This window comes from Phocoena phocoena, chromosome 7, assembly GCF_963924675.1.
Source record: "Phocoena phocoena chromosome 7, mPhoPho1.1, whole genome shotgun sequence".
Classification (NCBI taxonomy): Eukaryota; Metazoa; Chordata; class Mammalia; order Artiodactyla; family Phocoenidae; genus Phocoena; species Phocoena phocoena.
The window spans coordinates 92994946-93021165 of NC_089225.1; the positions used below are offsets into that span (position 1 = coordinate 92994946).

At 36.2% G+C, this 26220-nt stretch overlaps 1 protein-coding gene across 1 annotated transcript in view; it reads right to left on the reverse strand.

Annotated features, from left to right (window-relative positions):
- ABCA12 (ATP binding cassette subfamily A member 12) overlaps positions 1-26220 on the reverse strand; it is a 177866-nt gene that overhangs the window by 9420 nt on the left and 142226 nt on the right. The window contains exons 35-50 of the mRNA XM_065880034.1: positions 25029-25281; positions 24352-24438; positions 23440-23533; positions 20520-20647; positions 18994-19081; positions 17110-17215; positions 12602-12656; positions 11857-12034; positions 10279-10394; positions 9113-9272; positions 7643-7896; positions 5414-5618; positions 4412-4521; positions 3975-4116; positions 2914-3048; positions 862-965 (exon numbers count right to left, since the gene is read on the reverse strand). Of these exons, the coding sequence (XP_065736106.1) occupies positions 862-965; positions 2914-3048; positions 3975-4116; positions 4412-4521; positions 5414-5618; positions 7643-7896; positions 9113-9272; positions 10279-10394; positions 11857-12034; positions 12602-12656; positions 17110-17215; positions 18994-19081; positions 20520-20647; positions 23440-23533; positions 24352-24438; positions 25029-25281 (2215 nt within the window). The remainder of the gene's footprint in view (positions 1-861; positions 966-2913; positions 3049-3974; positions 4117-4411; positions 4522-5413; positions 5619-7642; positions 7897-9112; positions 9273-10278; positions 10395-11856; positions 12035-12601; positions 12657-17109; positions 17216-18993; positions 19082-20519; positions 20648-23439; positions 23534-24351; positions 24439-25028; positions 25282-26220) is intronic.

The following is a 26220-nucleotide window of genomic DNA, read 5'->3' on the forward strand; positions in this document are numbered from 1 at the left end:
ATGGAAATCAGGGGAGAATGGATACATGTATATGTATGGTTGAGCCCCTTTGCTGTGCACCTGAATCTATCACAATGTTGTTAATCAGCTATACTCCAATATAAAATAAAAAGTTAAAAAAAAATGTTAATGGAAATTAAATGATTGGCTTCAGAACATATACTGTGCTAGGGCAAGGCTAGTATATAGGATATAAACAAGTCTCTTGATTCTAAACATACCTAGTTCTGTTTCTACTATATGATCATTATAACGCAAGGATGAACTTAATATAAGGCTGACCTTATAAGAAAGGCACAGAGAAAATTCTTTAGTAGCTTTTTTACCTAATTGATTGGAAGGGTCTACTTCATGGAGAAGACTTGTGAACGAGCTCTTAAAGGACTAGTAAGATTAGAATCTGGAGAGATTTTGTGAAAAGATCAATTCCAGTAGAAGGCACAGCCAAAGAAAGCGCATGTGATAGGAAAGGGCAGTGAGTGTACACGGAACCACGAGTCATTCAGACTGACAGACAGGAGAGGGTGTCATAGGAAAAAAAGACTAGAAGTTTAGATGAGGCCAGATAATAAAAGGCCTTGCATACTAAGCCGAAAAATGCTGAATTTTATGTGATAGACAATAGGGAGGCATGGTTGAATTAAGAGGGCCGCAAGTTATGGGAAATTTGTTTCTTAAAAGATTTCTTAGGCCCTGTCCCACCACAGGAGCTGGAGTCTCACCATGAAACCTTCCGGACTTGCTCCTTTGACTATGAACATAAAATACTTTAATCCAATCGTGGAATTCACTATCAGTATATATTACACGGGATTACCTTTCCCGTCTCTCATCCTAACATCGTGTCATCTCTCAGTTTACCTGTGAGAAGTGAGGATGACGGCACATTTATTCTGTACTTCTTCTGAAATGATCTTCCAGAGGTGCCGTTTTGATTTAGGATCCATCCCAGAGCTTGGCTCATCCTTAATAGAAAGTTACAAGAAGAATTTATCAAATTAATTAAATTTTGATGAGGTTCTTTACATGAATCATTGCATCTCACTTGCCTAGAACAGAAATCACTTTTCCATGTCATGTGACTAACTTGTTTTATACTTAATAGGCTTCTTTCTGCTGCTGTCAAAAAGCTCAAAATTAATCATTTAAAATTGTCAATGTGTTTTAAGAAGTGTCTCAGTGAGGTTGTACTCTTACTTTACACTTGTCTCTTATAGTTCTTTGGAAAATATTCTGCTTCAATTACTGACAAAGCAAGAATTTTTACATTTAATACTATATTGTCACATATATATTTGAAGCTACATCAGCAAGACTGCTACCTTGCTCCTGATGGCAGAATTGTGGCTGTAAGTGATAGATAATATGTTATGTGAAGCACAGAGAATTCAATTTGATTTGTTTTTGTTAATATGATTGAGGTGTACTTTCAGTTTTATGTTATTAATTGAAATTTAATACTCCTTGGGGAAATAAAAGTAAGATTTGCAGAAATTGCCAAATAGAAAGATATAAATTACAGTTTAAAGTTAACGATGTTTAGAAAAATTATTCAGACATAAAATTAGAAATGCAGCGATGGAAAACCTAAACAAGCAATAATATATCCTGACAGATGATTAAAAAACCAAATTATAGGTCAAGGTTAGGTAAAAATTAAAAACATATGTCTGAAATGGAAAGTATATACATAGGATCATCAGAAGTTTATTTTTATAGTAAGGGGTTAAATTTAAACTTAAAGAAAGAAATGAGTGTTAATTTGGGGAAACAGTAAAGGTTATATTGTCACTGTTCCTATTTTTGAAGACAATGGCATTACAGTAAATATATATAAGAGAAAATACGGTATCTTTCTCTCATAGCCTGATTTTAGTTCAGCTCATTAATACATAATATTTGCATAGAGCTTTTAACAACATTTTAAAGTACTTTACATCTAGTATCTCACAGGGGTGCCTAAGGATTGTTTTCTTCAATTTAAGGTACACTTATACAATAGAATTCCATTATGAGCATCGATTGGCAGGGATATAATGCATTATAAGCTTCCGGTATTAGAGAGAGATGGGTTGTGCATTACTCTATCTGGGCAGTTTAAATGATTTGATCCTCTATATTACTTAATCTCTGGAACAATGTGATGATTTATAACTGGTGATTTTATTGCATATAATTAAGCCTCTTTTGGAGTTTGGAAGTCCTTGAATGAAGGGGATCTTCCAAAATAAGGGCAAGCTTACTTCTCTGAAATAAACACTTTTCACAGTGTTTGGCCTGGGGAGCAGAATGCTATGTCACTCCCACTGTAATTTATATTTCCAGGTGATCAACTTAATTTTTCAGCTCTTAATCAAAATATAAACATGACATGTATTTCTTGCCTCCAAAAAATTCAGATAAATAAAGTAGAATGGCATATTGTCAAGATTGCTTCTCAAGCTAGGTAACTCATACTTTGAAGCAACAAGGAAATAAAATTTTAGCACAGCATGTTGCCCTCAAATGTGTATTTCCTTTTTGGTAGAAGTTGGAAAATGTGTTAGTTCACCTGATCAGTTACTAATAGAACTGATTTCTTCAATAACTGGGAATCAAATTCTGTCATAATTTTACTTACTCATTTGAATATCCTGACTTTGTTTCAGCTACTTCCTATTCCCATGTTTCCTCTGAAACCGACTGAGCCATAGCTTCAGATAAAAACATTTTTGACGGCATATTTTTGTGGCAACAAATTATCTGATATAAATTCCTTAGTGAGACAACATATGTAAAGTGTTTTACAAAATAACTAGCATATAGTGAGACCCCAGTAAATGTTTATTGCAATAATGATAATGAACTGTTACACACACTATTGGATATGTGGTTCTAATTAGGTAGTAGCCTTTTTCACAATGATTCTCTTACCAGCAACAGTATGGAAGGTTTCCCTATCAAGGCCAGTGCAGTGGATAATTTTCTTTTTGTGCCGTAACTACACATAGAGGTAGTTTTGTCCTTGTAGGGCTCCAGGTAAAGCCTCCTAAGGAGTTTATGAACAGCCTGTGGGTGGAAAAGAGGACTTAAGTTGATTTTCCCTTGCCAAAACCCTTAAAGCATTAAACAGAAAAAGAGCTACTTGTGAAAAGAAAGTTTTATAATGAAGAAATACATTCCCGAAAAAATTAAAACATTTAAATTCAATATAAATTTTAGTTTATTTTCAAAGGTCCACTTAAACATTAATAGTTCAGGGACTTCCCTGGTGGCACCGTGGTTAAGAATCCTCCTGCCAATGCAGGGGACACGGGTTCGAGCCCTGGTCTGGGAAGATCCCACATGCCGCGGAGCAACTAAGCCTGTGCGCCACAACTACTGAGCCTGCGCTCTAGGGGCCCACGCACCACAACTACTGATCCCAGGTGCTGCAACTACTGAAGCCCACGCGGCAAGAGCCGATGCTCCACAACAACGAGAAGCCACCGCAATGAGAAGCCTGCACACCACAACGAAGAATAGCCCCTGCTCACCTCAACTAGAGAAAGCCTGCACACAGCAAAGAAGACTCAATGCAGCCAAAAAAAAAAAAAAAAAAATTAAAAAAAAGAAATATAAAAAATCAAATTGGAAGCTATTCTGTTTTACTTGGGCATTTTGTAGGTAATTCTATGTTTCAGTACTTATCTGAACACTAAAGGATATACAGGCATCACCAAACATGTCTCAATCCAGAGCCTAAGGCAAATGTCATTCTTTTATTTGATAGTTTTTAAAAGACAACCGAACAAACATGGGCCAAGATGTTTCTAAAGTCGAGTTCATAGGTTCATTTATGATATACACAATCAAGCTAATACTGCCTCAATTATCACTGTCAGGAGAGAAATGTCCTGATTTTCCAGATGTCAACTTGGTCTCGAGGGTGGGTGTGTGGGAAGCAGAAATAATAATGGTTTTCAAATGAACCAGTTTTTCACACTTATACTCACTTCTTTAATATCTTTTTCTGGAATTCCATGTATCCTAGCATAGAAATACAAGTGTTCTTCCACGGTTACCAGGTCATCCAAAGCATCTTCCTGAGGACAGTAGCCAATTAATGAGCTGTCAGAGTCAGCGTGAGCCAGAGACCTGAATTGAAAGAATCAAAAACACAAATGACTTTCAGAAGATGTTTCCCTCTTAGCCCAGATGTTGGGAAGGTAGCTCTATTTGGGTCATCGTAATTGGTGAGTCTGGAAAAAGGAGGTAAAAACAATCCCACCATCATAGTCATACTTAAAGGTTTAAAAATTTCCACTCGAGTAGCTGTTTCTCCTCTGAGGATTTAATAATATAACCACAAAATAACATATAGAGTTCATTGTAATTATTTTTCTCATTTAATTATATTGTGTTCAGTAATTTGAAGCGTTTGTTTTCATACCCAATCTTATTTCTGATCAGAATGTTTCCGCCTGTAGGAATTATGTCTCCAGTCAGCATCTTGAAGATGGTGGTCTTTCCTGCTCCATTCACCCCAAGAAGGCCAAAGCACTGGTTTGAGGGAGAAAAAAAAAAGATGTAAACTTTAATTCAAACCAAAGACATGGTACTATTATATCTCTTTTCTTCTCCTTGGGTGAAATAAATTACCAAGAAAAATAAATCACTCGAATTACTCATGGATATTGCAGTGCTTTGTTGGCACTGGATAAAACTTTTTCTTTTAAAACAATTAGGTACTTAAGTATCTTTTTTTCCTTTAATCATCTGAACATTTTACATATACATAGGACTTGTTTTACATACTATATTATAGCACATCTCTGTGTGACATGATGGGATACCCAAGTCAGATATGCAAACCTGACGAAGTAATTATATTTATAGATTTCAAATTATTCACACAAAACCACAACTTTACTGAATAAACTACTGAAGCGATAATCTCTTTATGTGGTAGAATAAACCTGATGCATTTAATTTGCAGTCAGGCTCGGCAAAAAGGGAAATGTCCGCATTCTTCTCCTCCTTTCAAAGCTGCCTTACTATTGCTTCTGTGAAAACAGCAAGAATGTGAATGTGAATGCAGTTCTAGCACCTCACTTCCGACAACTGATTTCTTTATGCTGTCTTTTGAAGAGGTCTGGAAACTAAGAGTTGAAAAGAGCACCCTGCATGGACTTCTTGACTGGAAGTCCACTCAGGGAGGACAGTAACTTGGGAGGGGGCTCAGGATTTGGTGTGTGGTGAGTCCTCCCTGCCAAAACGAAGACTTACAGGGTAAGTAACACATAGACGCATGTAAATTACATATATAGAATCCATCAAAATATTCAGAGGCTGACTTTCATATTTCTAGAAAAAAATTAAGGAAAGATAAAGATTTTTGTCACTTAACCATGTCAATACAAAGGATAGCTAGAAACAAAACACTTTTCCTTACCTCCCCAGCAGGTATCCCAACGCTGATGTTGTTTACGGCTATAATCTTTTTGTGGATAAGGTGGTATGTCTTTGTAAGACGATGGAGTTGGACCAGGTCATATTCATTTGCACCATTCTCAACTCTAAACCTCTCAGCCCACACATCTTCATCTTCAACTATTGTCTCAATAACAGGTGGAGAACGAAATTTTTTGAAGAAGCGTCTAAAAAATGGGCCCAATGATTCTGCATCAATGACTCTGAAATGGTACCACTCAGTTTTGACATATTTTAATAAGTTCTTACTCCATTAAAAGTGTGCTATCACATACTAGGTTTCTTTTAAATTTTTTATGCATTATGGTACTCAAATAACTTAAAAATTAGTATTGATGCTATTTACAATATTTGTTATAATATTTGGGAAACAGCTTTTGCTTTCCATGACTTAAATGCTTACAGATCCACTATTAAAAGTGAGAATCTTAATTTCAGTAACAAGGAAATTAGTTTGGGTTTGAAAGTTACTGCCTAACAGAGAGACTAGAGTCATTAGTAAGACTCAACATGTTACAAGCCCATGATCGATGATCACCTTTCTTAAATCCTCTCTATTTCTTCTTTTGTCATCACAATATGAATGTTATTCTACAGTCTTTTTACTGTGAATGTCTTATCTAGGATCTAGCCAATATATTAAAGTTATCAGTCCTGAAAACTCACAAAATCTCAAACCCACTTCAGTATCTTGCCTAATAAATACCAAAGCAAAACAAACCAACAAATCAATTCAGGTCTTCCTCCCAATGTCCCATTTCTTTTAATGATACCCCCAGAGATACCAATTGTGATGTTTTCTTTGAAAACATCCCCATTCCAAAATCCACTCACGCAGTCAGACTCCTAGCACTGGGAATGCCTTATAACAGCCAGTCATCTATGATTTTCTGTCTTTTTCTATTACCATCACAGGCTTTCATTTTTTTTTCACACAGATTTATCCAAGAACCTCAAACTGGTCCAGCGTCTCTGACTCTTCCCTTACAGTATGCACTGTCTCCACAAAAATCACAGCTCCTAAAACACCATTTGATCCTGTTGGTGTCTGTTCAAAAACCTTGAATGCGCTACTATTTGTTTCTTGAATAAAGTCCAAGCTATCGCTTTTTAACCAATCAGTAGACTCCATAATTTTCCAACCCCATGCTTTAGCTCCTACTCTTTCATTACATTTAGTCTATGCTCTAGTCAAATTGTATTACTCATTTCTCAAATATGCCTGAAGATTTTTCTATCTTTGCTCTTATCTTTCCTTTCATTATTATTAACTTAAATCTTATTTTTCAATAGGTGATACATGCACTTCATGTATTAAAATTAAAATGGTACTGAAGAATATTTAGTGAAAAGTAAGTCTCCTTCAACCATATACAGTTTTTTAACAGAGGCACTCATAATTAGAAATAATCTATGTATATGTATGCATAAGTAATATATATTCCTTTTTTAAAACTCAAATTGTAATATACTTCATTTATAGTTCTGAACTTGCATTTCTCACTTAATAAATATTAGAAGTAATCCCAAACATTACATAGTGAACTGCATCATTCTTTCTAATGGCTGCATAGTGTTTCATTGATAAATTATACATATAATTCATTTAACCAGCTCCCAAATGAAGGACATTTAGGTCGTTTTCATTCTTTTGCTATTAGGAATTGTTTCGCTATGATGAATAATTTTATACATACACAATTCTGCATATGTGTTAGCATATCTATTGGAAAAATTCCTAGAATTGTTGGGTCAGTGGTATGTGTATTTTTATTGATGATTTTGTCCTCACTCTACTCGATCTTCTTTTCCCAAATCCACTGCTAATATTCTACATACTCAATTCTCTTTCCCCACTTCTACTTTCTATCCTTCCAAACACAACTCAAAGACTACATCTTTTGTTTATGTACATATTTTCTCTCTACCACTGAATCTTGATCTCTTGGAGGCTAACAATTGTGCTTATTTAATTTTACTCCCTCACTTTACAATACTTGCAGAGCCACAGTAAGGTTTGATAACTATTTACTGAATTAAGTAGATTGTGAATTATGCTACAATTTTTAAAAGTTTTTTGAGCAAAACATTTCCATATTACTAATTGAAAAGCTTAGACTACTGACCCCTCTCTGAATATTTTGAATTGAGTTCTGTCATGGATGTCAAACACTGTTTTCATTGTATTTACCTGAGTTTATTTATTAGCCACTCATTGATTAAAAGTCGCAAGGAAAAGAACATGGTTCCTTGACAAACCAAAGCCACAAACATTGCACCTAGTTTATCCATCTCAAAGGTTTCACTTGGATACTCCACTCCATATGCTTTTAAGAAGTCCAGGACCGACTGTTGTTGAGAAAGTTCAATCAAACCATAGCCAAAACAGAACTGCGGGAAAATCAGGAAAATGCGCTTGAGGGTTTCAGAAATAAGTTCTAAAGTCTGAAATAAAAGAAATAAAAATAAAGCTCAGTGTTAGCCTTCCAACAAATCGACAAAAAATTGAAACTAGATGTAGATAAGTATTGAAACCTGAGAAGCTTATCTAGATTGGCAATTGTTTCACATGCATACTGAATTTACATATAAACATTTACTATAACCAAATGGTGGAGATTTATTACTAAAATACAAGCCAAAAAGGATTTTTTATATATATATATATATATATATATTTTTTTTTTAAGATGGTCTAAGGTGTCAGGCCAAACCCTGGGGGCAGAATCACTTCTAGACCTGCCTTAGGTCCTAGGAATGTAGTAACAGCCAGGGTGCTAGGGTCTGATAGAGTATCTATGGGTAGGTGCCTGAGTAAAGGAGGGATTTAGTACAGTAAAGTTTCAGAACCTAAGGTAATTCCTACTAGAAGAGGGAATAAAATGGTAAAATGATACGGAAGGAGAGACAACGTATCTCAACGAGGAGCATATGGCTCATTTTCACGTTATTCACACTTGGGACCAACCACTTGCACCTCATGGATTTTCTTCTTCCTCCTGGAGCGTGCTTGTCTAGTCCTCACTTCATACTCTTTCTATTCTTTTCCATTCAGTTGTCCAGCACTGAGTGTGCCTGTCTATTCCTCACTTCATTTTCTTCCTATTCTTTTCCATTCAATTACCCAGCACTGGTAGGGCTTCCCTTGTCACCAATCATGACTGTTAGTTCTGAACAGAAAGTGATGCTTACAATGAAGTAGACTCCAATACATGACTGAAAGGGAATGAATCGGGTTTTTTCTCTATGGATGATCAAACGAATCTTAACCCATAGTCATATAACTAAGCCACTGTCCTTGTCCCTACCATACCATAACAATTTGTTAATGAGTAAAAAGTTTAGCTGACCGATTGTTTGCATGATTTTTGTAGTGCCATACAAGGTATCTGACCGAATGTATCTCCATTTACCTACTCAAGCCCTATCAAATGTCAATAGTTTTGACACCGCGTAAATATAATCATAGACATTAACCTAGATGGAACCTAAAAAGAATTTTAAAACCCCATAGTTTCCCCTCTACTATATTTAATAGAATCAAATGAAATGCCCCTATTCTATTTAGAGAATGCAAAATACAGAAAATCTTTCCACCTTGGAACATGTTGAAGCATTTGATCCAATAACTGAAGTTTAGCAGACTAATAAAGGACCTTACCATATCATTAGGCTTTTCCTTGGAAAGGAAGTACACCACCGACAGGGAAACAATGGAATTGATGCCAAGAAAAAGGTTGATGCAGACATAAGTGATGAAAGCCACTCCTGTTTCATGGAAGAGCCCAGCCAGCAGGTACATCCAAGAAAATGTGGCATACCTTTATGTTAATAACACTAAGAATTAAAATCATGCCGTAATTATTCTTTTACTAAATAAATAACTTTGATAGTGTTCCAAAGTGAAAATAAACATTAGAGATCAGTTGTCAAGCCTTGTAGTTAGATCTCTCTTTTATCCCTCTTTTTAACAACAGCCAAAAAAAAAAAAAAAGTGAAGCACGCTTTTTAAATGACAGTAAAGGTCTTTTAAGGAATCTTGAGTAGTCATTACAATTACAAATTAATTTTTCCTAGAGATGGTGTTACCTCACCCAGGCAAGACATTTTTTTTTGGCTCAGAAATGTGAGTTTAATAGATATATCTTATAATTTAAAGTTGAGAAAATAACGACATTGTCAGCTAGCTAAGCAGAGAGAGTATGCTTAGAAGCTGCATGTCCTGTTTTGAGCAAGTACTTGAGCGACCTTTGGGGTAATGAAGTACAACTAGAGACAGAGAGATCCTTCATCAGCTGCAATTGCTAACTAAATGGATACTACCCATTCATTCAGAAAGAACTGGTATGACAAGTATTGGTTATATCAAACTGTATTACCTGTATTAATTACCCTAATTCAGAAACAATATTATGTGTGTTCCTAGGCATCGATAAAAATAAATATACATGAATATATTTACTTTTTAATGCCTTATATATTTATATATACTCACAACTTGTTAATACATAAATTCATACATGTATACACATTTTTCTGATCATTCTAAGGCCTCCATTTTTACGTAAATTAAATTACATATGTAAATTGTTAAGTGTGACAGCACCCAGTAAGTGCTCATTAATGATAGGTATTCTATTAACAAAAACAACATTAATTTTCACAAGTATTACACTTTACAAACTATGGACTAGCAGGTGTAATGTATTGTTAATCATTACTCATGGCTAATGAAACCCCAAGACAATTGTAAATTAGCTAATGAGATTTAGGTCCTGTTTGTATCTAGGAGCATTTAATTCTGTTAATTCTTTCACTGCAGCTTACCCAAACAACAGAAGTAGGAGAGATACAGCGCTTAGGTTGTTTTCACTGTAGAAGGCAGGTAACTTGAAAATTGCAATGACACCAACTGAAAATGCTACAGGCACCAAATAGAAGGCCTACGGGAATATGTAAAACTATGTTTAATACATGGCAAATATTTTTTAAAAAAATCAATAGCCCATCTAGTTTAAAACTGTAACAAACTGAACTAGAAACACTTGAAGAAATGAAGTTTTATCTATGCTCTTGTTGCTTGTAACATTCAGTTCATTTTACATTGATTTCACTCTAGAATTTGTCTCCTGCAATAGGAGGTCAAGCCAGTCTCCATCTTTATACAGATTCTCAGAGTCCCTGGTGCTCCTCCCTCCAGGCTTTGAGACTTGGGATCATTTGGTGACAAAGGTTCAGTGAGAAAGATAAGACAGCCAGGTATCTTTGTATTCTATTCAGCCCTCCAAGTATTGATTTTATTTTGAGCGCTGGAACTCTCTCAGATGGTTGATTTCTAAGGCTTGGTTATCAGTGTGAGCCACTCTGTGCAAAACAGCAGCGCAGTGGGTACCACACATTCTTGGAATCACAAGGATATGAACAAAGGATTCAGTGTTTCATCGGCAAGCAGATAGAGTAAATGCTGAGGATTTGCAGCAAGATGTACACAATGAAAGAGATGGGAATTTAATTAGGGAGGAACATCTCCTAAAATTGGAACGAGAACCAGAATCTAAGTAGTAAGTAGCCCTTCACAGAAGTGTGTACTTTAAGTTTTCTTGACATATTAAAGCTCCTATTAAGTCCAGAGGAATCATGACCATTTTTTTTTAGATTTGACTTCTACAATGATCGCATTTCAGACCTCACTGGATACATTAACCAAACGGATAGGCAGTTAATTACTCTCCAACCCTGCAAGCCAATGACAATTTCACCATAATCTCCAGGCAAATACATACCCATCCTGGGCTTTTGGCCATACTGACACATTTGGAGTCAAGAAAAACCATCTGAATTTGGAACCATTTTAGGCAAATAAGAGAGTTATCAATTAAATTCACCCTTTATTTTCCCTACTAATCTCTAATGTGTTATTCAGCAGAGGCTACTCCTTCGAATTTTTCACTATTAGTTGATGAAAGTTTGATAAGCTTGCTTATGTGGTACCACTGGGCAAGGCTATTCTGCTCCTAAGCTTCCATTTCTCCACAGTAGTGGTTCTCAAACTTTGATGTGCTTAAAATAACTTGGGGGAGCGGTTGTTAAAAATGCATGTTCTCCATGCTCCACTCCCAAGATAGGAACCTCTTAAGTCTGGAGTGAGGACCAGCAACCTGGATTCTAACAAATGTCCTGGGGAATCTGATAGAGAAGGTCCTCAGACCACAGAGATAAGGGCAAGGCAGGTGGATTTGTCTTTCTTCCGACTGCTGGACGCATATAAGCCTGATGCAATTCTTTTCTTAATTTATTGTCTTTGTGGCAATAATCTGAACAAACCAGGGCAAATAAATCTCAAATATAAAACTGTCTTCTACCCAAATCGGTCCTGTCTTTCTTGCAAAGACACAAGTTACTCACCATGTCATAAATGAAGTTTGTTACCCAGTAGCATGTGACACCAATGCCTGAAATGTGCTGCAGCTGCTTGGCTTTGTTCTGATGCTCCCGTACAACATAGGTGACAAAGCTGGCAGTGGTGACAGAGTAGCCCAGCAGGATGGAGAGTGCCACTAAAATATCGATTAAGCTGCTCATTCTACATTGAGCGATAGGGAGAGGAGAGCACACATAAGTTTTGGGAACTCTTTTCTTTTCAGAAAGATTCATGGCTAAAGCCATCAACAAAACAGTGCAAGAGTTGGCTGTGACACAAATAAGTCTTCTTGCAAGGCAGCCAGATAATATCTTCTACATGACTTGGCTGTGACCCTGGGATAAATGTAGCTTGAGTGCATCTGAATTGACTAGGGATATTAGATGGAAAAACCTCAGTCAACAAGGGCTACAGGGTGTATGCAAGAGCTATAGTTCTTGAGCATAGAAATCGTACTTAAATGCTATGCAGGGAAGTTGAAATGATGAAACACTTATGCACTTGACTTACAACAGCAGGAGATTCTGTGAATCTACAGTCAACAAGCTCTACTTGGCAACCTCACTCTACACACTTTCAGAAACCTCCTTTTATCCGTGAGTGACTTATATTACCAGCTCTTCTAGATTGACATTCATTCAGATACAACTGTGATTTCCAATTATAGCACTTTATACAAAGGCTCAATAAGCCAAGGAGAAAAGAGTCATGCCATATATGTCTGCTTACGTGGCTTGTTCTTGGTCTTGCACTCCTGGATAAGGATGGCTATACAAGACGATACCTTAAAGAAGAAATGGTTCTTTTCATTAGTAGGTATTCAGTTAATCGGGAATACCAATTTTTATGCACAGTACTATGTATAAAATAGACAACTAATAAGAACCTGCTGTACAGCACGGGGAACTCTACTCAATACTCTGTAATGGCCTATATGGGAAAAGAATCTAAAAAAAAATGAGAGAGTGGATATATGTATATGTATAACTGATTCACTGTGCTGTACCACTGAAACTAACACAACAAAATCAACTATATTCCAATAAAAATTTTAGGGGGCTTCCTTGGTGGCACAGTGGTCGAGAATCTGCCTGCCAATGCAGGGGACACGGGTTTGAGCCCTGGTCTGGGAAGATCCCACATGCCGCGGAGCAACTAAGCCCGTGCGCCACAACTACTGAGCCTGCGCGTCTGTAGCCTGTCCTCTGCAACAAGAGAGGCTGCGACAGTGAGAGGCCCGTGCACCGTGATGAAGAGTGGCCCCTGGTCACCGCAACTAGAGAAAGCCCTTGCACAGAAACGAAGACCCAACACAGCCAAAAATAAATAAATAAATTTATTAAAAAAATTTTTTTTAAAAAGTACCAATTTTTATTTATTTATTTATTTTTAAACATCTTTATTGGAGTATAATTGCTTTACAATGGTGTGTTAGCTTCTGCTGTATAACAAAGTGAGTCAGCTATACATATACATATATCTCCATATCTCCTCCCTCTTGCGTCTCCCTCCCACCCCTCTAGGTGGTCACAGAGCACCGAGCTAATCTCCCTGTGCTGTGTGGCTGCTTCCCACTTAAAGAATTTTACTTTGGGGATACTCTTTTAAAGGAAAATGATGCCCCCACCCCCTGCCAGTCTCATCAATGCCATACAATTGATGGTACTCACACACACACAAAAAGCCCAAAACAGTTTTTCACACTGTGCATGGAATTTTGGGGGAAGGGGCAAGAATTTACACTTCTTATATAGCATGTTTCCCCTCTACTACATTTAAGTCATTGTTTTCCAGTTACTTCTCTCCATCTGGTAATATGGATGTTTGTATTCAGTAGCACTTTAGAAATGCATGACATTTAAAGAAGCACCTCAAAGGGAGACCAATTATATGAGGATCTCCTGAAGAACAGACATTTTCCACCCCCATCCGTCTTCATTGTGCTATTGGCTGTCGTAGGGAAATACTGTAGCCTGAGAGGATCCCTTCTCCTCCTTTACTGCTTCTGAGATGCCTATTGTTCTAGAACTCTACCAAGAGTAGAGCTTGGGAACTTCAGCCACTCTGGAGGGATTTTCATTGAGACATAAAGATCCAAAATGAATCAGAGAAACTAGCTGGCTCCAGAAAAGTAGTCACTTAATTCCAATGCAGTCCTAAATTATCTGTATCTCCAAGGGTTGGTTATACTTTCTGAGTATAAGTGTAAGCAAGGTTCTTTCCTCCCTTTCCTTACAGGACACTGGTTAGCCAGACTCAAAATGGGCTGACAAGTTTCACAAAGGGCCACAGTGTGAAGGCAAAGCCTATACTGTCTGAGTAACTTTGGAAAAGAACTAGGAGTGAGGATATCCCTTAAGTACTTTTTCCTATAAAGTCATAAGCTGAACAAGAACTTTCTCACTACTGCTCACATAGTATATGTTCATTATATTAGGATATTAAGGCCCTTTGATAGCACCCAAGTATTATAGATGATTCTAAAGTTATATTACTTCCATTTAGTTAAATTTATAACTTTTATCAAGTAGAGTGTGACATATTTCGAGGTTGAAATCTGCAATTGTTATTTATTGAAGAAAAAATATAATATATAGTTAAATCAAAACAAAGAAACTACCAGCAATAATAATCAATTTGACTGATAATTTTAATCACATCATTGAGGGAATGCACTTCTCTTATCTTTTGTGTAAATTAATGGGCTCTCTTTTTACTGAGATTCAATTTTCTTTGGGCCCTCCTTAAACCTTGTTGCTGGATTATAACATAGGCAAGGAGAAAACATTTCTCTTAGTCCTGATCTGTATTTCAGAATCAAGAAATACTCTATTTCACCAGAGGAATCTTTACAAATACATTTACTCCAATATGAAAAATGCTGCTAAACCAATTTTTTTTTTTTACAGATCTTTAGCGGAAACATCAAGTACATATATTAGGGTTTGGAATCTGTATCACAATCTTTTCTGTGGGTTCTACAGCATCCAGCGTAATGTCTTAAGTACAGCGATTAGTCAATGAATGCTTACTGACTCGAATAAAATCTTACAATTTCAATTATTTCCCCCATATACAATACACATTAAAAAGAACACATTTTCTGTTATTTCTACATGTGTAAACCTAAAATGAGTAACTTCCCATTGACCACTGCTAGTAATGTAATAAGAATAAACATTAGGGTGGAGGGAACAATGTGTCAATATTTTTGGAAAAGAGCCTGGTTGTGTAGCATTTGTTAGTGAACACAAGTAAATCTGTATTCTAGGGGAAGAAAGAACTTTCATGTTAAATTAACCACTAGAGGGAACCACATGAATATAACAGATACTGACATTGCAAAGGAAAGCTAATTAAAAGATTTTTATTAGCATGTTAAAATTCAAAGAGAATCAATTTTACAGCTAAAGCAAAATCTCAATTCATGTAGAATGCAACAAAGGTGCCTTAAAACAGGTAGTGTAGTAGGGAGAGGTGGCAGGAGAATAACTGAGCTGATTTTTAAAGACAACATTATCATGGCAGATCCCATACATGCATTACAAAACAATAAAAGCATTTTAAGGTGACATGGATTTCTTTTCTGAAAGAAAACAAACTCCTTCCAGAGAAGGTGGAAAGCTATCACTTTCATAATAAGCCTGTATGAGAAAAGTTAATAAAAAACAGAAGGCACACTGCTACTAATCTCTATATAACTCAAGCTAAGCCTTATTTTTAAATTAAAAACATTTCCTTTTAGGGTCAATATGAAGCTTATGTTCCAGAATTCTTAATTCTTTAGACTATGTAACTTAAAAATACACTTGTAGGGTCCACAACAAGCCTGCTGGGATCCAGAGTGATTCAGACTGCTTTCATCTTGGTAAAGAACACTAATAATAAATGAAACTTCAATATAGGTTTCAAAAGCTGATCCTTCAAAAGTGGCATTGTCTCTTTTTCTTACCTACATACCTTTGCAACATTTCCTTCTAGTCATTTCTGTGGTTCTTATACTTTCATTATCTGTCACGGCAACAAATGTCCTTTGCTCTCAATAAGACATCCTACTGAAAGTCAAGTGTTCAGTAGTGTTTCAAACCAGGCTATGCCAGACCCACCTGGCTTTAGTCATCATTTAACTTAATTTACCACTTTTGACTCCACACTTTATTGATGCTCTAGGTCTAAGGACTATCTATCAATCTTGTTATTTTCTTCAGGGCTCCTGCTGCTAGGAAAATGCGAAAGCAGTTGGGGAAAAATATTGTTTTCTCTTAAACGAAGACTGAAAGATTCTGTTCCTAGAATAAGTATGTGTCTCTACAGTTTACTTCTACAATCACCAGAACGTGCAGCACATGCTATTATGCCCAACAGTAGGGAAATGCAACAAAAGTAGACAACGGCATTTCTTTGTTTTTAATAGTCTGTTAACCTATTTATTAGGGTAGAAACTGTTGGCCAGCAGATACTTTACTCTATTTTCTCCATCTTTATTATTATTATTTTGGGGGATCAGTATGGGAAAATAATTTAAGCAAGGCTTAAGAAGATGGAATGGTCTGATGAAGAGTAATTGAATTAGAAAACAAATAAGTCTCTTTCAGATTCCAAACCCTTTTTAAAAACTATGTGGAAGCTTCTTGGGAAACCCCACTAAAGTAGACCTTGCTGAGTATAGAGAAGTATTAGGAAAATGAAGAGGCAGGAGCCAGACACTTCTGATTCCCAGAGAAATAGCAGTAGGAAACAATAATACTCATCCTGAGAGGGAGCTAAGGATTAGCAATATTTTATACAAAGCAAGTGTCATTACGGTAAGTACTCAGTTAATGGTAGCACTTCTTTCCTGTTAGAACTTCTTAGCTTAAAAGTTTTGTTTTCACATTTAGATTTGTGTACAATATTTATTGACATTATTATTTTAATTTTTAGCCTATGTACAAGTAAATAGTTATAAAATATTTTCCTATGAGATATAACTACTAGGTGTGAGAGGAGAAATAAGTGGGAAGTCAGCATTATTATCCTGACTTGATAAATGAGGAAACTAAGTTAACTTGAAGTTAAGGGGATTATCCAGAATGTTCCATCTGGTGGTAGTTACTACTTCCAAACTCCTTTTAAAGATCTGTGATCTAAATACCATAAAATAGCTGCCACAGGGAGGAAATGGCATCTAGTGCACATTTTCATGTGGACAGTACCAAAAGTTGCCATACAAGAAACTTCTAAGTAAGTAACTTTACCATGTCGGGCAGCATCGTCTTTTGACATGTTAACTCGCAGGAGGAAATTATTCAAGCTGTTGAGGTACGCTGGAAGGGAGTGATAGCCTTCCGGATCATACCATACCTGTTAAGATTCCGAAAGAAGGCAAGATCAGTGTGGTGTTCAAATAAATCAGGCAGTCTTTACATCTTACAGCCTATATAATTTATATTTAAAATAAGGTCACCAATTTCCCAGTAACTTATTTCATCTGGGCAGATTATGAACCATCCACCAGTGCTGACCACAGAACTCTTAAGATTCCAACCTAGAGATGGGCAGAGATTGGGAAAACATTTTTTTTTTATCCCTGCATGAGAGCACCAAGTTACTAGTTATTCTAGCTAGACCTTCTCTAAAGTGAAAGCTTGAAATAAACAGAAGACTTCATTATTATCTTCATTTCTGTGACTGGACTGTAGTGATTCTGAAACTAGAACTAGGGCATTCTGTCTCTCAGTAATAATGATAATAATAATAATTAAAAAGCAACTGGCATATAGGCCAGGCTGTAGAAAGAAATTAAATACACATATAAGCATTGTACCCTTAGCAACATGATTGATAATCTTGAAATACCCCCACTAACTTTCTATTCCTAGTTGTAACCCACAAGAAAGTGAGTTAGTTCATCTGCTATGTCAAAAGCAGAGGGATTTAAAATACTGGTATACCTCAATTCAAGAAAGCCAGTTGGTAATTCAAAATTACAAATCTGATTTAGGGAGAAATTATTTAATACTAGAACTCCCTTACTCTATGTGTGGAGAGAGGGAGAAAAGGAACCAAGCGGGGCTGGGGGCGGGGGTAGACATTCAAGTCCCTAGCACTACTATTTAGTTTCTATATGACCTTATAAAACCCAGCTAAAATAGACTCAATAATATCTATCTCTTAGGGATGTTGTGAGGATGTGTAGGTAGTTTGTATAAAAGGTGATACTAGTTCTTGGTTTATAACAGTCACTAAATGAATATTATTTTCTTCACTTCCCCCAAGGTTGTATACATCTCTTACTACCAAATGAGAAATATGTGAAGAACAATTTAAAATTTAAAGACTACTTGTGATCATATGTGTAATCATATGTGTCTGATTCTGTGACTCTAGCTTGTTTCAAATTCAAAGCATAGGTACAATCTAGAAGAAAAAAAGTCAACAGGATTATTTATATCCACCAAATTCTAAGTTTCCATGTTCTTTGAAAAGCAAAGCTAAACACATACGACACATATACAAGGAAAAATGCATAAAACATTAATGTATAGTTTAACAAAAAATTATAAAGGGAGTATACCCATCACTCCGGTTGAGAAACGAAAATCGCCAGCATCCAGAACGTCTCCCTGACACTCTGTGTCCTTCCAAACCACAATGTGCTCTCTCTCTCCCCTAGACAATATGGTTGTTTTGCCTACTCTCAAAGTTTATGATACATGCAATTATAGTTGTGTATTCCTTTTTGTTTTTTCTTTTGCTTACTAATAATGTTTGGAAGAGTTAGTCTGCTTGTTGTATGGAAATGAGTTCATTCATTTCCATGGCTGAAAGTTCTGTTAAATGAGTATATAACAATTTGTTTATTTATTCTACTGTGTATGGACATTTGGGGTTGTTTTTTCGGCTAATATGAGAAATATTACCACGCACATTTTTGTATATGTATCCGGGTAATTATGTGTACACGTTTCCCTAGGATAAATACACAGGACTGGAACCACTGTAGTATGGAGTATGCATTATTCCAAAGTGCTTTTCAAATCTACTGACCCATGTCTTGTTTTTACCTCATGAAAATGCTTGAACATTTCAAGTTCACATTCTCGTTTGTATGACGTCCCAAAAGAAAGATCACAATTTACCTTGGCAAGTGTTCTATTAGCAGGAACTGTTGTTATATCAAAACGAAGGTCTTTAGTCAAAGGCAGCCCAAAACTCCAGCCTCCATATCTATATAGGAAAATTGTTTTAATGGAGAAGATATTCATAAATCTAAAATGTTTAACTAAGAGCTCATTTTTTTTTCTTTCCATCAGGAACACATTTACAGTATGAAATAAATACTGTCTGACAAATGTTTTACAGTTTTATCGATTTCTTTTATCATATTTTAGTCTAAAGCATACATTATAGCTAGAAGTTCATGGACTCTTAAAAATAAAAAGTGGATTAAAAAATTCAAATAGTAATTTTAAGGATAGATTAGTTTAAATATCCACCAAATTAAGACTGGGTTAAATAAATAATGGTATAGTTACACTAAAATAATTTTCTTGTAAATGTTATCCTAAATGTGATGCTATACAGCTATATTTTTGACATGGAAAGAACACTATAGCACATTCTTCACTTAAGAAGTAGGTTTTGGAATGGTTTATTTATAATAAACCTCATTTTGTTGAAAATATTTACATGCATATTCATGTGTGCTTACCAACTTTCCCCCGCAGCTTTATTAAGACATAATTGACAAATAAAAAGTGTGTATACTTAAGGCATACGAATGCTTTGATATATGTACATCTTGTGAAATCATCCCCACCATCAAGCTAATTAACACAGCCAGTATCTCACATAGTTACCATTTTCTTGTACGTATGTGTTGAGAATTCTTCAGGTCTACCCTCTTAACAAATTTCAAGTAACAATACAGTATTCTTAACTATAGTCGCATTGCTGGACTTAGACCTCCAGAACGTATTCACCTTGCATTACTGAAACTTTGTACCCCTTGACCAACATCTCCCCGTTTCGCTCTTCCCCCCAGACCCTAGAACCCACAACTCTACTCTCTGCTTCTATGAATCTGACTATTTTGGATTTCATATATAAGTGAAACCATGCCATGTTTGTCTATTATTTCACTTGGCATAGTGTCTTCCAGGTCCATCCATGTCATTGCAAATGTAAGCCTGCCACGCTTACCTCTGTGGCAAATGTTCAGGTGGCTTAGGAACATGCCTGTGGCTTTGCTATACAAAAAGACATTTTATTCACATGCAGATATCATACTCCAAGTTTTGAGATATTCATATTGGAACTAAGGACAACTGTCACCAAAAGCTACACCTTAAAATTCTGCAAGCTGGCACAATCTAGTCAACAACTCCACTTTCGCTTTGAGAAAAAAATATGTACACATTTAACAGTACATTTTTGAGGCCTAAAACAATGCTTTTCAATGTGCTCAAATAAATCTTAATTTAGAGTCATTAAATTAATTTACTTAAATTTTAATATGTAAGGCAGTTTAGATAAAACAGAATTTACCCATATAAATAATCAATAGAAACTTGCATTTATTGTCACAAATTCAAAAGACAGTTACTATTAAAATTAGAAAGCATGATATTCTAAATTAAACATGTTATAAACAGAGTATTTTTACCTTTTTTGCATAAACTTATTGGCAGTTGATATAAGATAGTTTTCCAAGTGGTGGTCAGTGAGGTTATAAATTAGTTGGGAAGAATAAGTTCTTCTATGAGGTGGAGAATAGTTAAATTTAGGACATTCCTGAAAAATAAGGTTAAAAAAGTTCTCTTTGGACAATGCTGTACAAATTAAATAGACAATGTCAAGGAGCTTCAGTCTTATGATCTGTCTATTAGTGCAACTGGTAGAGTGTGATAAGTGCCCTCTGCCTCTAAAGAGCTTTGAAAAGGAAGTCATCTTGCCTATGCCAAAAAATCAGAACAAACATTTATTATTTATACATGTGTTTAGGACTTGCTTAAAGCCAAAAAAGAACACAAGTTAACTAATGTTCAATATTTCTTTCACTGTACTGACAAGCTTGATATGTTTGGAGAATAACATTAAACGTTAAGATGACTCAAAATTCCCTCAATAATTCACAGGGAAGAGAAAAATGTTTGCCCCAAATTGAAAAGATAACATTAACAGACATAAGTTCTCAGGGATGAACAGTAGTGGATAAAAAGTTTGTGTTATATTAGTTTTAAGGTACCAACCTAGGTGTCAGAACCCAATTTTTCCCATATCCAAATCCAATCTTCATAGATATATGTCTTATATATATGTATATATGTGTCACTTATACAAGTTGCAAAGACAGTACAGAGAGTCCCTGCATGCCTTTCACCCAGATTTCCCCACTGTTAGCATCTTACATTACCATCATACATTTGTCAAAATTAAGTGCCTTGGTACATTACTATTAACCAATCTCAGAGCTTAGTTTAAACCACTTATTTATGTGTTCGTAGCTTTCTGCACTTCCTGACTACTAACTTTTCATTGAAGTGTCCCATGCTTCACTGCCATGAACTTTAGTATGGGAAAAGCCTAGCACTTTGCCAGTTTTTCCCACCATCTTTCACATGGTGTTCCAGAGCCTGAGGCTAGCACCACATGTGTATCAAGAGCATAATGTTGCAGGTTGCTCTAAAAAATGAAGGCTGAATTTCACCTTGCATCAAGTTGTATCAACTTGAAGATCACATTCTATAATGCCACTGGTTTCATAAACAGAGATATCCTTATGTATGCAACTTAAGTTTTAGCTTTAACTTTTTATTGACTTATACATACAGAAAAGCACACATATTATAAGGATACTGCTTGATGAATTTTGACAAACTGAACACACCCTTGAACCAGCACCTGGAACAGAACAATGCTATTACCCCAGAAGCCCCCTCATCATGCTTCCTTCCAATCCTACCACTCCCATAGTAACCAGCACAGAAGAGTTTTTCCCGTTTTTGTATTTCATATAAATGGAATTGTATCATATGTACTCTCTCGTATTTGGCTTTTCTCACTCATCATTTGTTTCTGAGAATATGATGTGTGCAGTGTAGATCATTCTCATCTTGCTGTATATAGAACTTCATTGTGGAAATAGATTACATTTGATTTATCTACTCTACTGTTGCTGGGAATTTGGGTGGCTATTACAAATGGTATTGCTATGAATATTCCAGTATATATCACTTGGTGAATTTATTCACATTTCTGATGGGTATATAACAGGAGTGGAATTGCTGAGTCCATAGGGTATGTATAACTCCAGCATTAGTAGACACTGTCAATTCTTTTAAAAGCTGTTTACAGGGCTTCCCTGGTGGCGCAGTGGTTGAGAGTCCGCCTGCCGATGCAGGGGACACGGGTTCGTGCCCCGGTCCGGGAGGATCCCATATGCCGCGGAGCAGCTGCGCCCGTGAGCCATGGCCACAGAGCCTGCAGGCTCCGCAACGGGAGAGGCCACAATAGTGAGAGGCCCGCGTACCGCAAAAAATAAATAAATAAATAAAAGCTGTTTACACAAATCTGGATTCCCATCAACGGAATATAAGGTTGAAAAAATTTTAATCTACTGGGTTTTTTTAATTAATAAAATTTATCTAGATTCCAATTTTAAATACTAAGTTAGTAGACTTTTACTGTGAACTAAAGAAAATACATGAAGGATTTCAGGAATTAGCTAGGTTAGGTAAGGGATTAGAAAATGCTTTGAGTACTGGGTAAGAATAATATTTATATGTGCAAGGATTTCAGAAAATGCTTGCTTGATCCCAGCTTTTATTGTTAGTAACCGTCTTATGTGAGACCACAAAAATAGGCTGCATTTACTGAAAACATCTTTATTTTAAAATACTGTACCAAGACAGTTTAGGACGTAATCATATGTCACTTTGAAGAAAATATTGCTAGATTCCTCCCCTATTGGGAGGTAAGTTGACAACATAGTGACTCTCAGAAACTAATAGTTACCTCTTTTCTTCAACAATCTTTAATTTCCCCAGTGAATTTGTTTTCCTTAAAGTTTATTGAATTGATAGGCCTATAAAACTAAGGTGTGTATTTATAGAATACAGACAGGGTGTTGGCTGGAGAATCTTTAATGTTTCTTTCAGGACATGGATTTTTCTTGCATCCTGGAGGTGCTGCTTGGATACATACAGAGTTCTGTTCTGGACTTACACATTACTAACTTCCCAGATGACCACTATAGTAGCAGTCTCACCGTGTTTTCAAATATGACAGTTATGTGAAACACAGAGCTTTCTGGTTACAACTGAACTGAGACCAAAAACTCATTTTCTGTCAGTTTCCACAAAGACTGTCATAGAATTACCTACCTCGGGAAGTTTGTCCTGAGATGGATTTAAAACAGTGACCTGAAGTTCAGTGTTTTTCAGCTGCCCAGGTCGACATCGCTGAGCTACTAGCCTCCATACAATGAAATGATACCAACTCTTTGGTAATCTAGATAGATCTTTCAAGCTTTGATATTTATTCCTTTCTTTTTTCTACTTCAGTGAAAGCGAATTCCATCTTACCTGGATATTTTCTGAGCAGGAACAAACACCAAAATTAGTAATAGGCTCTCTACTGCTGTTCCATTTTCCCAGACTGTCTTTCTTTAAACACCTTCTGCAAGTAAAAATGATATTGAAGTGAGGTATGTGTACATTCGCATGTTTATGTACGAGCACATAAGTGAGTATTTGGTATTAAATTCAGGTGTATAGTCCTAAGTTCAGTTTACTGATTTTTCATAACTTGAATATACATGGCACCACCATTTCCAAGTGATCTGACATTTTATGGGAGATTGAGGGAGAGCACTTCAAGATTAAACACTGAAGAGACCAAAGCTCATTGAATTGTCTTCATGTGGCAGGATGGAACTTTTTGGACCCCTTTATTTTCTTTGCTCTTTTCATCCTCTCCTCTGAAGGGAAGGGGATACTTTAGCAAAATAATGCACAGATGTCAGGTTTCCATGTGTCATGTACTATCCTGGAAGTTTCAATAAGCAACACTATGTAGTGCAAAAGCATGGGGACTGAGCTCGGAAGATGTGGGTCTCAGCTTTAGCTACACAACCTACTTTCTAGATTTCTTTAGACAAGTATCTTAGTCCACATGAGCCTCAGTTTCTTCATCTTAAAAATGAGATTAATAATTCACAGGGTGGTTGTGACTGTTTAATGAAAATATGTACACAAACGAACCTTACAAGTTATAAAGCACCTCTTTATTATTACAGTATAGCATAACCATGGAATGAACTAAAGGAGATAGATAAAATCTGTTAAAGATAGAGTTCAATCAGGGTGCTGACCTCCTCCAGCCAAATCACACACACTCACTTAACCACACTCCCCCACATACATACACACACGCATACACATGCACACACACAACTGGAATGTTGAAAAACAAACAAACAAACAAGAACCACTTACGGATCACTGATATTCAAACACAGGTTGTCAATGCCAGGGAAGCTCCACATTGCTGAGACCAGTTCTTTTGTGCTTGGGTGAGAATTTCTGTAATATTAAAGGATAGAAACAAATTCACGACTCCTCCACTAGTCTCCCATAGTAAACTCATGCTCATAAATAATTTGAAGAAATAAAATATGCTGTCTATAGGACTGCTTTCTTAAAAATCTAAGGAAGACTCAGACTCAGAAAAAAAAATGGTCACCAAAAAAATAAGCACATGTCCCTATTTGGCTGCCTTATTATTTGTCACATGCATTTAGTGATCACCTACTGTATATATAACATTTTATTATACAGAATTCTGACGCTGCTATTCAATATTCAATAAAAAGCTATTTGCTATATATTACAACAGATTGGGAAGCCATACCTAACCTGGCTTTCCTGATTAAAGTCTCATAATTAAAAATAAAGATGTACTATAACTTTATTTTTAGACAAACACAAAAATTCTTAAAACGTCGTTTGCTGGTGACAGAAGTATCACGCTGCAATAAATCAAACTGTGTATTCCTTTGGCAGGAGCAGGTACTGTTGCTACTAAGTTCCTTAGCACTACATGGCATTCACAGGCACAACGTACCTCTGGAGGTATGTGGAAATGTTGTTTTAGTTAAAGGGAAGAAACTTACGCATAGAAGGCTGTCTGTTCAGAGGTACCGTAAAGAGATGGGGAGATCTGGATCTCCGGATAGCTGTTGCTGGAACTTCTTAGCGTACCAAAGCCCATGGCAGTGGTTACAAAGATGATGGGGAGAATAACCTGAGCTATGAAACCTTTCCAGTTCCTGCGGGTGTGGTGGAACCTCTGAATGAGTATAGCCATTACTTTCTTCAGTAACAGTCCAAAACCATCCAATCTCTCTCCTCTGGTCAGGATTTTGTCTGATTAAAAAAAAAAAAAAATTAATATGGTTCTGGGAAATCCTGCTAAATCCAGAACTAAAGTAACTTCAGAACCTATAGATGAATGGTATAATGTGGCATGGTAGGAAAAGCTTATATTTTAAAGATTTGCATTTGAAGTTCCGCTCTTCATTGATCAGCTTTGGGCCCGAGCCTCTCCATCTCATACAGCTTCTGTAAAGGTGCTTTGGAAATTATAAATTACTATAGGCAAAATATTCTTTGTCATATACATAGTACTTTTACATGTCAAAGTAAGATATCTAGAATTTTATAAATGAATATTGTTCCCAATCTCTTAAAGTCTCAATGCAGAATCAGTATTATTACTAATTACTAATATTCAAGAGGTAGCTTCTATCAAAAGACTGAATTCAAATAAAATAAATAGAAACCAGAACAGCAGCCTAGTCTAACTCATTCCTATTGTGGGCAACTTAGTGATGGTAAGTGTAATTGGCTCTCATTGTAATGTGAGGTCCAATGAAGTCACCTTAAACATAGGAAAAGGAAAATGCTCTCCTCCAAAGTATAATTCTCGTTCAAATACTTATTCATTACATTCCTTTTAGAAATCTGGACTGATTATATGGCATTTCAAAACTCTATTTTTACCACGTGAGTCACAAAAGAGAACTCATTGGAAAAAAATGTCTACCCTCTTTCCCCCCGAACCCACCCCACACTGCCCTGAAATGCTCTTCAGGTGCTGAGAAGACATCCGATGGCTTCTGAGAGTGAGAGCAGCTGTGGAGGCCATAAACTGTTGCTTCCTCAACAGTGCTCATACAACTAATAATTTCAGCAGCCCCTCTAAAAATAGTTTCAAGTATAACATTCCCTCCGAAGGCCTGCCACCAAGCGCTCCTTTACATGTGATAAGATGACAGTATTTGTCAACTCTGTGGATATTTTTAA